We start from the raw sequence: 15,445 nt of genomic DNA, 5'->3' as shown, positions 1-15,445 counted from the left end.
AAATTAGAGGAGTGTAACAAAGCAGAAAATATTCATTTATTTCAGAGGCTGCTCCTCCATAATTACAGGTTCAGGTTTCTAGGGTAGCCATTCTTAGAACAATGTCTAAATAAGTTACACAGAGCTGTGAGAAATAGATTAGTTAGTAAAATATAATCAAATGTAGGTGAATAAGTCTTGTATTTCACATTCAGAAGTATCTGAAGTTAGGCAGGTAAGCCAGTCCTGCTGCACTACCATATTAGAAAGTGACTTATAAACTGAGGACAGCACAATAGAGACACTTAGCTGACCCACACGTTGAAAAAAGGCCAGTTGCTAGTGTCAGCAGGATTTTTGTCAGAGGTGACATCAATACCATACATGTTGTAGTGTCACGTGGAACAAGAACTGTTGAACTGCAACTCAAGAGCATCTGAAACTAAGAATAGAGGTTAGCGGACTTTAAACACAGACTCATAATAGACAGGAGTGGAAAAGTGCTTATCCAGGGCTTTGTGCTGAATGGTCCTCTTTACACATACTGTTCAGGGCATTCAGCATCATTCTATAGTCGATGATTTTTGTTAACTGCAGTTCAAGTTCAAAACTAGACTGACCCATCTTGTGAAGCTTCATGAGTAGATAATGGATCTGTCATATTTATTTCAGAAGCTTCATTCCCCCACAGGGTGGGGGATTATATTCATTGTACTTATCCTTTTGTGAACTATTGAGGAAATGCCCCTGCTTGACGCTAACTTTCTAGATGTCTGGAATGGGCACTCCAGGTGACTGTAACTCCTTGGTGTGGTCCAGTGATGCCTGTCCAGCGTAAGCTGATGTCTGTTAGAGTTTTCATCATTGGCTGTCTCATATTCTGGTCTTCCCTTGCTATGGAGACCTTCAGCACTTGAACTTTAATGATCCTTTGAGATGAATGTTTGATGGGATTTTTCCTCATAATGGATTATCTGAGGTTTTTTCTCACAACTCCTCCTGAGTTAGTACTTGATTGTATCTATTCTAAGCATCCAGCTTCAATAGGAACCATAATTGCCTTTATGGAGGCTTAGACTGTCAGGTGTTCATTACAGTTCATTCCCACCCTCATTTCCAAGCACCTGTGTGCTGAACCTTTTCATGAAGAGTGGAGTGGGAATCCATTTCCTTCTCTCACTCTAACTAATATAGTGACTGGTTGGTCATGGCCACAGCAAGTAGAACTACTGAACCTCTTCCACTCTGAAGATGGCTAGTGGATCCAGTGTCTTTTATTTGCTGGGGGAGTCTGTTGTGGGGGTAAGAGAAGGCCTGCAGAATTAATGGTTCGGGGGAAGAGTCTGTATTCTACTTCTACTGATTTCTCCATTTAGAGCTGCTGTGGGTGGGATCTGAGCAGGATGCAATGGATATTGCATTGGGAAAGTGTCTCAGCCCAGTAAGAGCGCCTCTGTTTGTTTTTGTTTTGATTTCTAAGAACTGGAATGATTACACCCACCAAGCGTTTGTGCAGAACCACCTTTTGGATCTGCTGGAACTGCTACTGGACCCGGACCAGCTCTCAGCCTCTTCCCATTCCACTCACGGTAGCCTGGTCTCCCCTGAAGCTGTTCGAGCTCTCAGCTTTCTCATTGAGGGGACTGTGAACAAAACCAGGACTGTCCATCCTCTTCATGAGCTTGCTCTCTGGCAGCCCTTGCATGTGAAGAACGGCTACTCGAAGATTACGAAAGCCTTCTCTTTCCCCAAGCTAGAGGTCTGGCTGAGGGCCTGCCTGACTGGGAGCCCGTTTGGGACATCTGCCTGCCTCAAGTCTGGGAAGAAACTTGCGTGGGCACAGCAAGGTATTTGAAAGCCTTGGCTTTGCTCTTTAGTTTTAGGATCAACTTTCCACTCTCCTCTGTTCCTGTTGATCAGGAGTCTGGTTTGTGGGCATTGGTGCTCTCCTGCCTGTCTTCTGGTTTACAGGAGAGAAGCGGGAGTTCACAGCTGAAAGAGCTGGTCATGTAAAATGCTTTCACTTCCTGTTTCCAAACTCTCCTATTTAACACTCATTACTCCCTCTCTGTTCTCTAGCTTGCATGTGTCCCCCCTCCCTGCTTCAAGTTGATATCCAGATATTGTGTGGTGTATATTGGCTGTTGCTAGCAGGCTTTCTTATTCTTAAAAATACATATTTGTTTGGAAGGTGCATTCTGCTGCATAGTGAACGTTAATGGCCAAGAAAGCAAACAATTGATTGCACAAGCTAAACCCAGGGTTAGGTGGAATTGCTGTATAAGCTGCTCCATATAGCTCTGTCAATGTGATTCAGTCCTGACTAATGTTACTACTCTTCTGTTCCTAAGTGGGGACTGACAGATGAATGGAGTGGTCCTCTAGCTGTTCAGGTACTTTCATGGCCTCAGCCACTGTTGCATCTGAGTATCTCACAAACATTAGTGAATTTACCTTCAAACACTCCTCTGAGGTGGGTCAGTATTATTACTCCCGTTTGACAAATGGGAATTGAGGCACAGTGTAGATTAAGTGACTTGCCCAGGGTTGCAGAGGGCAGTCTGTGGAAGTATCTGCACTGCAGCTGGGAGGTGTGACTGCAGCACATGTTGACGTACCTAAGCTATCTTTGATCTGTCTGTGGGCGTCAGAATGAAGACTCCTGATCTCCTTTAACATGCGATTATAGGTTTTCAAAGAGAGAAAACTAGTCTTATTCCATTCCATCAGACAGAATGAAAGAACATCCTGTGGTAACAAGTGCCCTGAGGGCTGTATACCTACAGGGAGCACACCACTTGGTAAGAATGCATTGGAACAGACATGCTCCTATTCCATCAGCACAGTGGTGCAAATTTACAGACTGCTGTAATTCTCAATTTGGCAGAAAGAGCCCTTATGTTCAGCAGGAATTTTGCAAAGAGAGTTGGGATCTAAATCCCAAGCATCAGGGTGACTGTTTTTTTGATGGGCTATTTACTCTGTGGCTGCCTGGTGAAATATGATGTCATGGTCTGCCTGCTTAGGAAATATGTTCAGACTTCTTTGTGCTAATGTATGTAACTTTTGCCTTGCAGTTGAAGGAACAACCAAGAGAGCAAAGATTGCCTGCAATGCCCATATGGTTCCTGAAGTTCACCGCATGGTGGTGATGAGCCAAGTCTACAAACAGACACTGGCCAAGAGCTCGGATACCCTGGTAGGTGCTCATGTGAAGATCCATCGCTGCAATGAGTCCTTCATATATCTGCTCTCCCCTTTACGGTGAGTTTACATTATCCTGGGGGATGCAGTGAAATGTCTTTGGATGGGTTGCATTGATATTTCCTGGTTCCCATTAGACATGGCAATCCCACTTGAACAGTGTGTGGCCTTGTCCTGTTCTTGGGCATCCTGGCTTACTTGTGATCTTTCTCTCTTTCAGATCTGTGACCATTGAGAAGTGCAGGAATAGCACTTTTGTCCTGGGCCCTGTGCAGACAGCCATTCACCTCCACAGCTGTGATAATGTCAAAGTTATTGGCATCTGCTACCGTCTGTCTATCTCTTCTACAACAGGCTGCACCTTCAACATTCTCACGCCTACACACCCTCTCATTCTCTTGGGTAACCAAGCAGTAACTTTTGCCCCTTATCACACCCATTACCCAATGCTTGAGGACCACATGGCCCGGATGGGCCTGGCTACAGTGCCTAACTACTGGGACAGTCCAATGCTTGTGTGCAAAGAGAACAGTGATGCCAGTGTCTTCCGACTCTTACCCCCCAATGAGTTTTATACCTTTGTTATTCCTTTTGAGATGGAAGGAGACACGACAGAAACGCCTGGGGGGCTGCCATATGCATACCAGAAGGCACTGAGTCAACGAGAGCAGAAGATACAAGTTTGGCAAAAAACTGTGAAGGAGGCAGGACTAACCAAGTGAGTATTGGCTTCCTCCAGAAGGCGAGGAATGTATATTCAATGCTCTGAAACTCAACTTGTCCATACAGGTACAAATCTTTGACTTGACATTACTGAACAAAAATGCCCTTGCATGAGGTCTGTTTATCTAGTCCACTGGTCTCCAACCTTTTTATACCTAAGATCACTTTTTGAATTTAAGGGCACCCCAGGATCTACCCTGCCCCTTCTCTGAAGCCCTGCTCTGCTCACTCCATCCCCCGCCTCCGCCCCGTTGATTGCTGTCCTCCCACCCTCACTCACTTTCACCAGGTTGGGGTAGGGGTTGGGGTTTGGGAGGGGGTGAGGAATGCAAGCTCTGGGAGGGAGTTTGGGTGCAGGAGGGAGTATGGGGTGCTGGCTCAGAGCTGGGGGTTTCGGGTGAAGCAGGGGGTATGGGGTGTTGGCTCTGGGCGGGGGGGAAGGGTGTGGGCTCCCGCCGGGCCGCACTCTACCTCAGGCAGCTCCCGGTCTGTGGTGCAGTGAGGCTAAGGGCAAGCTCCCTGCCTGCCCTGGTCCCATGCTGCTCCCAGAAGGGGCCAACACGCCCCTGTGGCCCCACGCGTTGCCCTTCTCTGAAGGCACCGCCTCTGCAGCTCCCATTGGCTACAGTGCCCTGTTACTGGCCAGTGGGGGCAGTGCTTGCAGGTAGGAGTGGCATGCGGCCGGGGCAGGCAGAGAGCCTGCCTTAGCAGCTGTCTCATTGCACTGCCAGACTTTTAGCGATCGCGATCAACTGGGAGAGTGTCCATAATCGAGCAGTCAATCATGATAGACTGGTGACCACTGATCTAGTCTGTGTTTTATGCATGAGTGCACTGTGAGTGTGAGGCGCTGGTAGCGTTTGGTATCCACTTTTGTATTGAAAACTCCTCCCACCTTATTCTGTTTGAAGGAAATCATGTGTGTGTGTGTTACAAGCTCACAAAATACAGGAAAAATTGTGCAAAGATTTTATGAAATGAAAGAACATGCATATTATAGGGTTTACTCTGTGTATTAACTCCTCAAACACAAAATGAGAAGCTTGTAGTTCTGTAAGTAAAACATGTTAACACAGTCAAGTCTCCAGTCTACTTTTGTAGCTGATTTTGCATACTATACTAATCTACACTTTTACCAACTTATTGCTTTTTCAGCACCTAGCCTGTTAAGTTTTGAATAAATTAAAACATATTCTTTTGATGCCAAACTGGCTGGATAGGAGTGCAGGACTCCAGATATTGATCGTTCTGAATTTAGCTGGTCCTGTCTTCATGATTTTACTCTTGGTATCATTTTGATGCAAACAAACTGCAACGAACTGTCTTCCAATGTTGATAATTGCAAAGTAATGCAAATTGGAAAACATAATCCCAATTATACATATAAAATGATAAGGTCTAAATTAGCTAGTACCACTCAAGAAAGAGATCTTGGAGTCATTGTGGATAGTTCTCTGAAAACATCCACTCAATATGCAGCGGCAGTCAAAAAAACAAACAATGTTGGGAATCATTAAGAAGGGGATCGATAATAAGAAAGAAAATATCATATTGCCTCTATACAAATCCATGGTACACCCACATCTTGAATACTGCGTGCAGATGTTGTTGCCCCATCGCAAAAAAGATATATTGGAAAAGGTTCAGAAAAGGGCAACAAAAATTCTTGGATATGGAACATTTGCCGTATGAGGAGAGATTAAAAAGATTGGGATTTTTCAGCTTGGAAAAGAGATGACTAAGGGGGGATATGATAGAGATCTGTAAAATCATGACTAGCATGGAGAAAGTAAATAAGGAAGTGTTATTTACTCTTTCTCATAATACAAAAACTAGGGGCCATCAAATGAAATTAATAGGCAGCAGGTTTAAAACAAACTGAAGTATTTCTTCACACAACGCACAGCCAGCCTGTGGAACTCCTTGCCAAAGGATGTTGTGAAGGACAAGACTATAACAGAGTTCAAAAAAGAACTAGGTAAATTCATGAAGGATAGGCAGAGATGATGTCCCTAGCCTCTGTTTGCCAGAAATTGGGAATGGATGATGAGATGGATCACTTGATGATTACCTGTTCTGTTCATACCCTTGGAAGACAGGATACTGGGCTAGATGGACCTTTGGTCTGACCCAGTATGTCCATTCTTACGTTCTTATAACCTCCTTCACAAACCCACAAAAAGGGAGAACTCTGGTCTTCAGTTTTAAAGGATAGAAGAGAAGGAAGCAACAATAGCTTGTGTTTCAGCTGTTTTTTGTTTCCCTGTTCTGGGCTCAGCCTGTGGCTTCTATATTTGGGGGTCAGTAAGCCAAGTCATGGAGAGAATCCATAGCTTCTCTGAATTGTTTAATTTTGGATAGTCTCAGTCCTCAGTTTAGTTAGATGAAGCCAGAGTTCCAATGATAAATCACAGACCAATGATACTACTCAGTCTCAAGTCCTTCCAGACCACCTTCTTTTATTTAGGGCCTGAAGAGTCCCTTGTCTTTGAGCAAGGTGCTCTTTGCACTCAGTGCAGATTTCAAGACTTGAATAGATTTGAAAATAGCATTGGTTATCTGACAGTCTTCTGGTTCAGAATTTCTATTTCACTATATTATATCTGTCTATCTTGAATCCTGACTCCTCCAGTGTGTATGTGTGTGTGTCTTGTGTAAAGGCAGAACTTCAGACGTGAGTGATTTAATACCATTACGTGAAGTGTTGGGAAGTAGCATGGGGTTAATGTGTCACTCTCTCCTCTGGAGATTACTATTTACATCTTGCCTGGATTACAAATGGCAGACATGTATAGACTTAAGTTTTATGTGATGTAGGTTTTTTGTTAAGGTCACAGGACGTGGGCAATAAACAATAAATCATTGAAACCAGAGCTCCATCGCCTGAGGCTGAAGTCGCAGAGGTCACATAAAGTCACTGAATCCCTTACCTCCGTGACAGACTCGTAGCCTTAAGTATGTATAATTGCCTGTCTTGTGCTCTGAGAATCCTAGGGCAGAAGTCCTACAGAGCAGAGGTATAGTAACAGCAGTGTGGGAAAGTCTGCGTGGCTTATTTCAACCCCAGCAGTCTCTCTCTCTCACGGATATTCTAACTAATAGTTTTTATTAGGTGAATTCAGTCTTTCCCGTGTGGGCAATATGAGAAGCAAATCCAATGGCTTTGTTAGGCATGATAAGCGTAGATCTGTTGCTTGTTTCGGTGAAGATGGAAAAGGCTACTCATTTGAGTAGCCAAGGAGAGATGTTTGGAAGTGTGGTGTGAATGCTTACAAGACTGTATTTCACTTGCTACATTGCTGATGTCCTGGTGGGTTTCAGAGATCAGAGGAAGCAGTTCCAGGTGCTGGTGGAGAACAAATTCTATGAATGGCTAATTCACACAGGACATCGTCAGCAGCTGGACAGCCTCGTGCCTCCTGCAGCAGGCTCCAAGCAAGCAGCAGGATAGGTTGCTCTTCTTTAACAGAAGGAAAGGAAGGGTGAGTACTGAGACAGTTTCTCTCCTGCTACATGATAGAGAAATTGTCATACTACTTTACATACATTTGTATGCATGTGGTAGCCAGATGGAAACAATGAGTGCGAAATTGTGTCTGTGGGCTTCCTCCCAACAGCTTTAGATCTGGCTTTGGTTTTCAGTTTGGAGCCAAAACCTTCTCTGAGCGTCTGTCTGCTCCCTCGTGCACTCCAATTCTTCCTTCCGTCCCCATGGCCTTTCTGGCTGAAGAGCTCTGTATGGATCTCTGATTTCAGTTTCTGACAGAATAATTTTGAAATGAGGTTGAAGTGCTTCACTTTTATGTCTCTGGTCTGTGTATAGTATCTGTCTGACAAACCAGCCTGCATGTATCTGCATAGACACGATGTGCACTTCAGGTATAGTCTGAAACCAAATCAGTTAGAACAGCCTAGTTGTTCTGATGCCCTTACTTGTCCTCTTCTCCTGCCACTCACCAGGCACCTGAGGGCTTGTCTACTCGGGGGTTTAATCCACAGTAGCTCGAGTCAGACTAGTATGAAAATGCCTGTACACTCACAATGTAATTCATTAGAGCGCAGTTATACTGCAAATTCTGGAATCTTCTTTCAAAGTGTATTGTGTTTGATGCAAATTGAGTTAGTGCAGTTGATTGTGTGGACACGGTGCTGCCGTGCAGTACTGCGGCTGTTATTCAGCTGGTATCCCACATTTCTGTGCATGTATCCATTACTGATCTGTCTGTTTATCTGTGCACCTTCCACTACTCTGGGATCAAGTTGACTGGATGTTCCTTCCCCCGTTTAAAAATTGTCATGGGAACAGAGTTTGCCCATTTGCTCCTGGGTTCAAATATACTGGCGCTCCTTCATGCTCCGGCAGCCTTTAAAACATGCCTTAAGCACCCACTTGGAGCCTTGCTGTGCCCCAGATCTCATTGCCTGCTGGGGGTCAGTGCAGCAAGTTCTTGTGGCCAGCCACCAGATGAAGGATCTCTTTTTGGACATTGCTAAGTTGGGGTCCATAAGGGGCCACAACCAGGATGCTGACCAGTGTGGGATAAAGAGTAAACAGCTCAGGAGGACTTAGATTAAAGCCAGGAGTGCCAGGAAAAGGTCCAACAGTGGAACTGTATCCTACCTATTTCTTGAGGAGCTAGATGGGCTTTTGATCAATTACATCATTACCAAGCCTGAGGAGCTTGTGGACCCTGATACTCCTGCTGTAGACTTCAGACAAGTGGCAAGAGTCATCAGAAGAGGAATATGAGGGCAGTGAGGGACTCTCCCCAGAGAGTCAGGATCTCCGCCAGAATCAAGATCCTGATTCCTGACATATGAGTGAGCCAGAAACCAGGCTGAGACTGCGAGGCAGATTACATGCCCTTCATAGGATTTATCTTTACAATGTATTATTGTAATATGACACCACTGTGCTAGCTTCTGATCCAAGTGCCCCATGGCCACAGCCTTTTTTGGCGGGTGAGAGCTGGGAGCCTTTCCGAGTCCCCAGCACCTGCCTCCCTTTCTTAGCCTATGTTTTCAAAATGACGTCTACTCCAGCCGAGCAATTGGCTTCTGTCTCAGGTGAAAACCTCGACCATCAACTCTTTACAAGCATTTCCCACTTAGGACATGTATCCATCTATCTTATTTTCTTTTCTCCTTTCTGCATCCTGTCTGGCAGATGCGAGCTCCCTCTTCCCCCCCCCCCACCCCCAAACTCCTGTCCATCTGCTCAAAATAGTGGCTGGCAGCATGGCACAGCTGCAATCTCCACTCCAGGGGTAGGCAACCTATGGCATGTGCGCTGAAGGTGGCACGTGAGCTGATTTTCAGTGGCACTCACACTGCCCAGGTCCTGGCCACCGTTCCGGGGGGCTCTGCATTTTAATTTAATTTTAAATGAAGCTTCTTACACATTTTAAAAACCTTATTTACTTTACATACAGCAATAGTTTAAGACTATATTATAGATTTATAGAACGAGACCTTCTAAAAAGGTTAAAATGTATTACTGGCACGTGAAACCTTAAATTAGAGTGAATAAATGAAGACTTGGCACACCACTTCTGAAAGGTTGCCGACCCCTGCAACTCCCTCTCTCACTCCCTTGCCCCCCTCCCACAGCATGTTCGAATAATGAAAACACTCAGTTGTGCAACTTTGAGCCATTTGAGACAGTGGCTCTGGGCAAAGGGGTTTGGTTGGTAGTCTCAGATGACATGGGCATTGCATGCCTGTAAAGCTTCCTGCTATAAACATGCATTCATACATGGAAAGAGGTCAGCCTTATGGATAGCATTCAGCTTTTAATGTCTTTCCACAGACTTACATAGAGAATTGGAGCAGTTTATGCTTCGAACAGTCAGTGCAGAACCTGATCTGTTTTTCTCTGCACTTTCAGCTTGTCTGCAGGGGAGATAAAGTAGAATCAGAGAAATTGCTTGATTCCCACCCCCCCCGCACTTTATCTGGGATAGGTGCACAGTCATTGCCCTGGCATGCCCTCTACTCCTCCTGCCACGCTTCTGGGGAACCGGCTTGGTGAAGAACTTCACAGTGTATCTCACTGGTCTGCCTTCTGCCATTGTTTAATAAGACCATTCTCTGTCACCTAATCACCTGCCTCAGTGTAACATCACTGAGAGTCAGGACACAGATTACTATCCTGCTCATTCCATATGCGCCCCACTAACTCCTCTGACACTGTAGAAACAACTCCAAGGTGCAGCCAAATTGCAAAGCCAGAGTCGGAATATAATTCCCAATCCCACCCCCAGTCTCTGAGGCACAGCTGCAACTCAAGCCAATCTAGCCCTCCTGAGCACACACCACCTACTGGCTGTGAGGGCACACCAAGACAAGAAGAATCTCAGGGGTGGTGGGGTGGGAATGAGAGAGACACATTAAAAAAGATATCCTAGCCTGTCTGGAATACCACTAACATCCACCTGGCTAGGTTTTTTCCCTACTCCCTCAGCAGTGGCACCTGCAGTGGCCAGAACTTCAAGGATGGGGGCTTTATCCATGGCTGATGGGGAAGAAACAGAATTTGGGATCAAATAGCAGGGTTTCATTGTAGACCGTCTCCCCCCAAATAAAAAGAAACCGGTGAAGAGCTGGTAGTTGTATTTGAGGTCAGAGATGGAAGAAGACAGGGAGCTATTGAACAAGATTGTTGAAGTGGCTAGAAACAGCGTCACAGTGGCTAGGGAGAGCGTTGCCATGGCAAAAGGCACTGTGGAGGAAGAAAGACAAATGCGTAGGTCGCTCAAGGACGTTGTACAAGCTCAGAATGCTCTGCTGCAGTGCATGCTGCGAGTGGGCACGCAGACAATCCAATGCCCTTAGCCAGGACCCAGCCATGTTCTTCTTCGAGTGATTGCTCACATTGATTCCAGTTAGGTGCGCGCAGTTGTCGGAGAGTTTTTCCCTTAGGAACACCCATCGGGTCAGCTGTGGAGCCCCCGGAGCGGTGCCTTCATGGTGCTCAATATATGACCCTGCCGACCCAGCACCTCCTCAGTTTTTTCTTACTGCCAGTGACGGTTGTTGGAACTATGGCGTCTTACTCAGCAAGTTCTTCCATGTTTCCCTACTTTTTGTTTGTTTGTTTGTTCTCTGTACATATTAGTTAGTGTAATTGTTAGTTAGTATTAGTAGTTAGCAGTTGGGATGGGGGGGTTAATCCTCTGTCCGGACTGTTTTTTCTTGGCAGGGCTCACATACCCAAGTCCTAGGGGTTCAAGCCCTGCAGCAAACCCATGCCAATGAGTGACCCCCACAACGCTTGTCTAAAGTGTCTGGGGGAGGCTCACCAAGCCGGTTGGTGCAGGATTTGCAAGGGGTTTCACTTCAGAACCCAAAAGGAGTGAGACTTTCACCTCAAGCAGCTCCTTATGGAGATGGCACGTAGACCTCAGCCTCTGCCAGCGCGGCAGGACCTGGCGCCGAGCTCACAGTGCATAGCGCCCTGGCGGCAGTGGTGGAAGCGGCACCCTGGACGGACTCTGGCAGAGACCCGCAGCACCCCCGCTCCAAAACTGGTGGGATCAACCCAGCACTGCCCCCACTCCCCAGTGCAGAAATGGCACCAGAAGCAGCTCTCTGTCCCAGCGGTCCACCCCTCTGGAGCCGGCTAATGGGGTGCATCCTCACAAGGCGCACCCAGTGCTGACATATGCAGAGACGGCACCATCGACTTTCCCCCCGCAAAGGGACCATCGAGTCTGGTGCCGTTGGACTCCCCAGCCCAGGTCATCAAGGAGGTAGAGCTACCATCCACCTCGGACACCTTTGAGACCATGAGGGACCTCATCGCCATGACAGTGCCCAGGTCACCCACTCCTTGCACCAAGCCTCCAGTACCACATCGTATGGCACTGTTTCGAGGCAAACCAGCTATGCTTCAGCCCTTGGCACCGCTGATAAAGTCCCGGTGCTGCTCTAGGTTGTGCCAGCTCTCCTGCTCACAACATCAATCCATGTATCAGTCCCCATTACGCAGCAGGTCCTGGTCCCGACACCACTTAGTGACTCCGCACAGCTCCAGATCGTGGCAGTACTCTCCAGCCCTTGAGATGAAGGATGCATATTTCCATATAGCAATTCGTCCCGCACGTTGGCATATCCTACGCTTCATGGTCAACCACAAGCATTACCAATTCACTGTCTGTCCTACCATTAGGCCTCTCAGCAGCCCCCCAAGCATTCACCAAGTGCATGCTGGTCGTGGTTGCTTTCCTCCATCAACAGCCAGTGCAGGTATACCCCTACCTCGATGAATGGCCGCTCAGGGGCCACACCAAGGGACAGGTGCAGTCCCAAATCCGTTTGGTCAGATACATGTTTGAGCTGTCCCTACATAGCAAGATCAAGGAACTGAGGGCAGTGTGCCTATCCTGCCAGGCCTTTCAGGCCCGACTACAAGGCCAATGCTTAGCAGTTCTACCGGCATGTTTTACATCAACAAGCAAGGGGAAGTCTGTTCTGCTACGCTATGCAAGGAGGCCCTGCGGCTGTGGGAGTTCTGCATAGCCCACTCTATTCACCTGGAAGCATCCTTTCTACTAGGAGTTCAGAACACGCTGTCGGACCACCTCAGCAGGTCCTTCCGCACTCACAAGTGGTCTGTCCAGCTGGATGTCATACACCTCATTTTCCAAAGGTGCAGGTTTCCCCAGGTCAGCCTGTTTGCCACCTGATGCAACAGGAAGTGCCTACTGTTCTGCTCCTTCCACGGTCACAGCCCAGGCTCCCTCAGATGTCTTCCTGCTACTCTGGAGACGTCACCGGCTCTATGCCTTTCCCCCGTTCCCTCTCGTGCACGAGGTCCAGCTCAAGGTCTGCAGGGAGGGGGTCTTGGCAAAACTGGTACACTACCCTACTGGAGCGGTCAGTGGACACACCGGTCACATTACCTCTCCTCCCCAACTTACTCAGAGCTACAGTCGCCTCTGTCACCCTGACCTACAGTCCCTCCACCTCACAGCTTGGAAGCTTCATGGCTGAACCCCATGGAACTTCTGTGCTCAGAACAAGTAAGGAAGGTCCTTGTTGGCCGCAGGAAGCCCTCCACTAGAGCCACGTATCTGGCAAAGTGGAAGAGATTCTCGTGCTGGTGTGACCAGTGTCACAACCCCTCTAGAGGCGCTGGTACCCCGCATCTTGGAGTACCTCCTACCCCTGAAACAGCAAGGCCTGCTGTCATCCTCCATAAAGGTATACCTCGCTGTTATCTTGGCCTTCCACCCAAGAGCGTTTGGTCGATCCATCTTCGCCAACCTTATTGTTGGTCACTTCCTCAAAGGTCTGGGCTGCCTACATCCCCAGATCAGGCAGCCTGTCCCTGCACAGGACCTTAACCTGGTCCTCTCCAGGCTCACGAGGCCTCCATTTGAACCTCTGGCAACCTGCTCCCTCCTGTATCTGTCATGGAAAGTAGCTTTTCTGGTCTCTATTACGTTTGCGAGGAGGGTGTCTGATCTAAAGGCCTTCACCTCTGACCTACCTTACACAGTTTTCCACAGGGATAAGGTGCAACTCAGGCCACACCTGGCCTGTCTCTCCAAGGTGGTATTGCACTTCCACACCAACCACGACACTTTCCTGCCTGTCTTTTACCCTAAGCCTCATGCCAGTAACTGCAAGCAGAGACTGCACTCCCTCCTGCTAAGCTGTTTAGAAAATCGAACCAGTTCATAGTGGTGGTGAACTGGATGAAAGGACTCCTGGTCTCATCTCAAAGAATATCCTCCCGGATCACGTCCTGCATCCGCACGTGCTATGAACTGGCCAGAGTGCCGATCTTGGCTCTCACAGCATACTCCACTGGGGCCCAGGCCTTGTCAAGCAGCATTCTTGGCCCAGGTCCTGATGCAAGAAATCTGCAGGGCAGCGACTGGCCCAAGCTCAGGGCAGCGAGAGCAATTGCACCTGGGAACGCAGCACTTTTGAACCATCCAGTCCCCCTGATAACTTTGAGCCCTGCCATTCAACACCAGACGCCCCAAGAACAAGAGGCAACTATGAAGCGTGTATTCAGCCCTTGTTGTAGTCTGCTGTCCACTGCACTGTCACTTTAAAGCTTTGCTTCATTGTTTAATTAAAGCTTCATTTCTGCTGGTTTAAAAATCCATTCAGAAAGAGTCAGCGATGCACTTTATGCAGGCAGTCTATTCATTTTGACTAAGTCAGAGGTTTTTACAAAAGGGTAAAGGCACAGACAAAATAAAATAAGGATTGCCACATCTACCACCAATCAAAGGGACTGCACAGCTCACAGTCCTTTCCCAGTTGGGATAACGGCTGGATGTATAGCTGCACATTTTCAGGTCTGAAACTCCAGGAGCCATAGACATCCCTGACAGTACTGCACTGGCTGTTTTCCATTTTCCATTGGACATTTTGCTGGCTGCTCAAACCCCTGAGCAAATCTCCGCACCCCAGCCTCCAACCCATCAGAAAGGCTTTCTCACTTACTATCTCAAATATTGTGCAAAATATAATATGCAGCATGTTTTTTTTTCCCTTTAGCTTCTAACCTATTCCACACAGTGCCAGTTTCCTTGCAGACAGCCAAATGCACACTCTGCTGTCATTCTGCAGCTACTGAGGCGATAGGATCGTGAACCAGGGCAGCAGCAGCAGAGTCTCCCACGATAACTGGAGCAATTTCCACATCATTAATGTCCAGAATGATGCTGGGGGCAAATTCTTCTTTATTCATTCAGATAATTAGAGTTGAAAGAGCCTAGCATTGTGGGCCTTTCCAGGCCACCCTATGTTTGTGAATCTGCCACGGTGGTCAACCAGCCCTTGGAACACCATGGAGAAATATCCCTCTGGTTATACACTCTGAGCCATGGTGCGGGAGACAAGCAATTGGCATGTGGGTCTCATCAATTGCCTCAATGTTATTTGGGAACCCCACATGTGCAAAGCCATCAACTTTCTCCTGAATATTACAAATTGGCTGGTTATGGATCAGTAGCATTTGGAGGTGACCAGCTTGCACATGGCATTGGTGACCAGCATCTCTATGGGTCTGGGCACTGCATGTTGGTATGCTGCCACTGCAGCTCTGGGGCTATCTCAAAAAAGATAGCTCTTGCCATCTTGAAATTCTTTCATCACTGCTGGTTGTCCCAGGTCTATGGAACAGTCCTTTCCCACCAATCCCCACTGGTTTCCCAAGCCCTGAAAAGGTGTTGCACAGTGTGACCCTGCTCCAGCAACAGCTCTGGTAGTAGCAGTTGCTCTGTATCTTCCTTGTCTTCCTCATCGTCATCTTTGTCATTGTTCCTCCACCACTGCCCAACCTGCTGCTGAAGGAGCTGCTGCTGGAGGTGCCACATCCACTCGGTAATGTGGTGGCTTTGTCTTTGGATTCTGCCCAAGTTGCTCAGCTTTGAGAGCTGAACTACATCCCGAACAGCCTCTTCCTGTGTGCAGTTGCCAGCATAGTGGTGTGGAGCATTGCTGGGTCCATGCTGGCTGACAGCAATTTGCAAACGGCACTCGCCTCTCCAGAAAGAGAGGAATGATGGGCTGGAGA

The 15,445-nt window shown here is 47.5% G+C and overlaps 1 protein-coding gene across 9 annotated transcripts in view; it reads left to right on the top strand.

Moving 5' to 3' along the window:
* TBCCD1 (TBCC domain containing 1) overlaps window positions 1-15,445 on the top strand; it is a 31,303-nt gene that overhangs the window by 4,146 nt on the left and 11,712 nt on the right. For 8 of the 9 annotated variants that reach the window (XM_050965498.1, XM_050965497.1, XM_050965499.1 and 5 more), the window contains 4 exons: window positions 1,460-1,826; window positions 3,057-3,243; window positions 3,404-3,901; window positions 7,228-7,388. In XM_050965498.1, coding sequence (XP_050821455.1) covers window positions 1,460-1,826; window positions 3,057-3,243; window positions 3,404-3,901; window positions 7,228-7,357 — 1,182 coding nt within the window. In that variant the 3' untranslated portion in view covers window positions 7,358-7,388. Of the gene's footprint in view, window positions 1-1,459; window positions 1,827-3,056; window positions 3,244-3,403; window positions 3,902-7,227; window positions 7,389-15,445 lie in introns of those variants that run through there. The other variant, XM_050965502.1, reaches the window with a different exon arrangement.

Source organism: Gopherus flavomarginatus, chromosome 8, assembly GCF_025201925.1.
Source record: "Gopherus flavomarginatus isolate rGopFla2 chromosome 8, rGopFla2.mat.asm, whole genome shotgun sequence".
Taxonomy (NCBI): domain Eukaryota; kingdom Metazoa; phylum Chordata; order Testudines; family Testudinidae; genus Gopherus; species Gopherus flavomarginatus.
The sequence above is the reverse complement of the archived record's forward strand: the minus strand, read 5'-3'. Positions and strand labels throughout refer to the sequence as shown.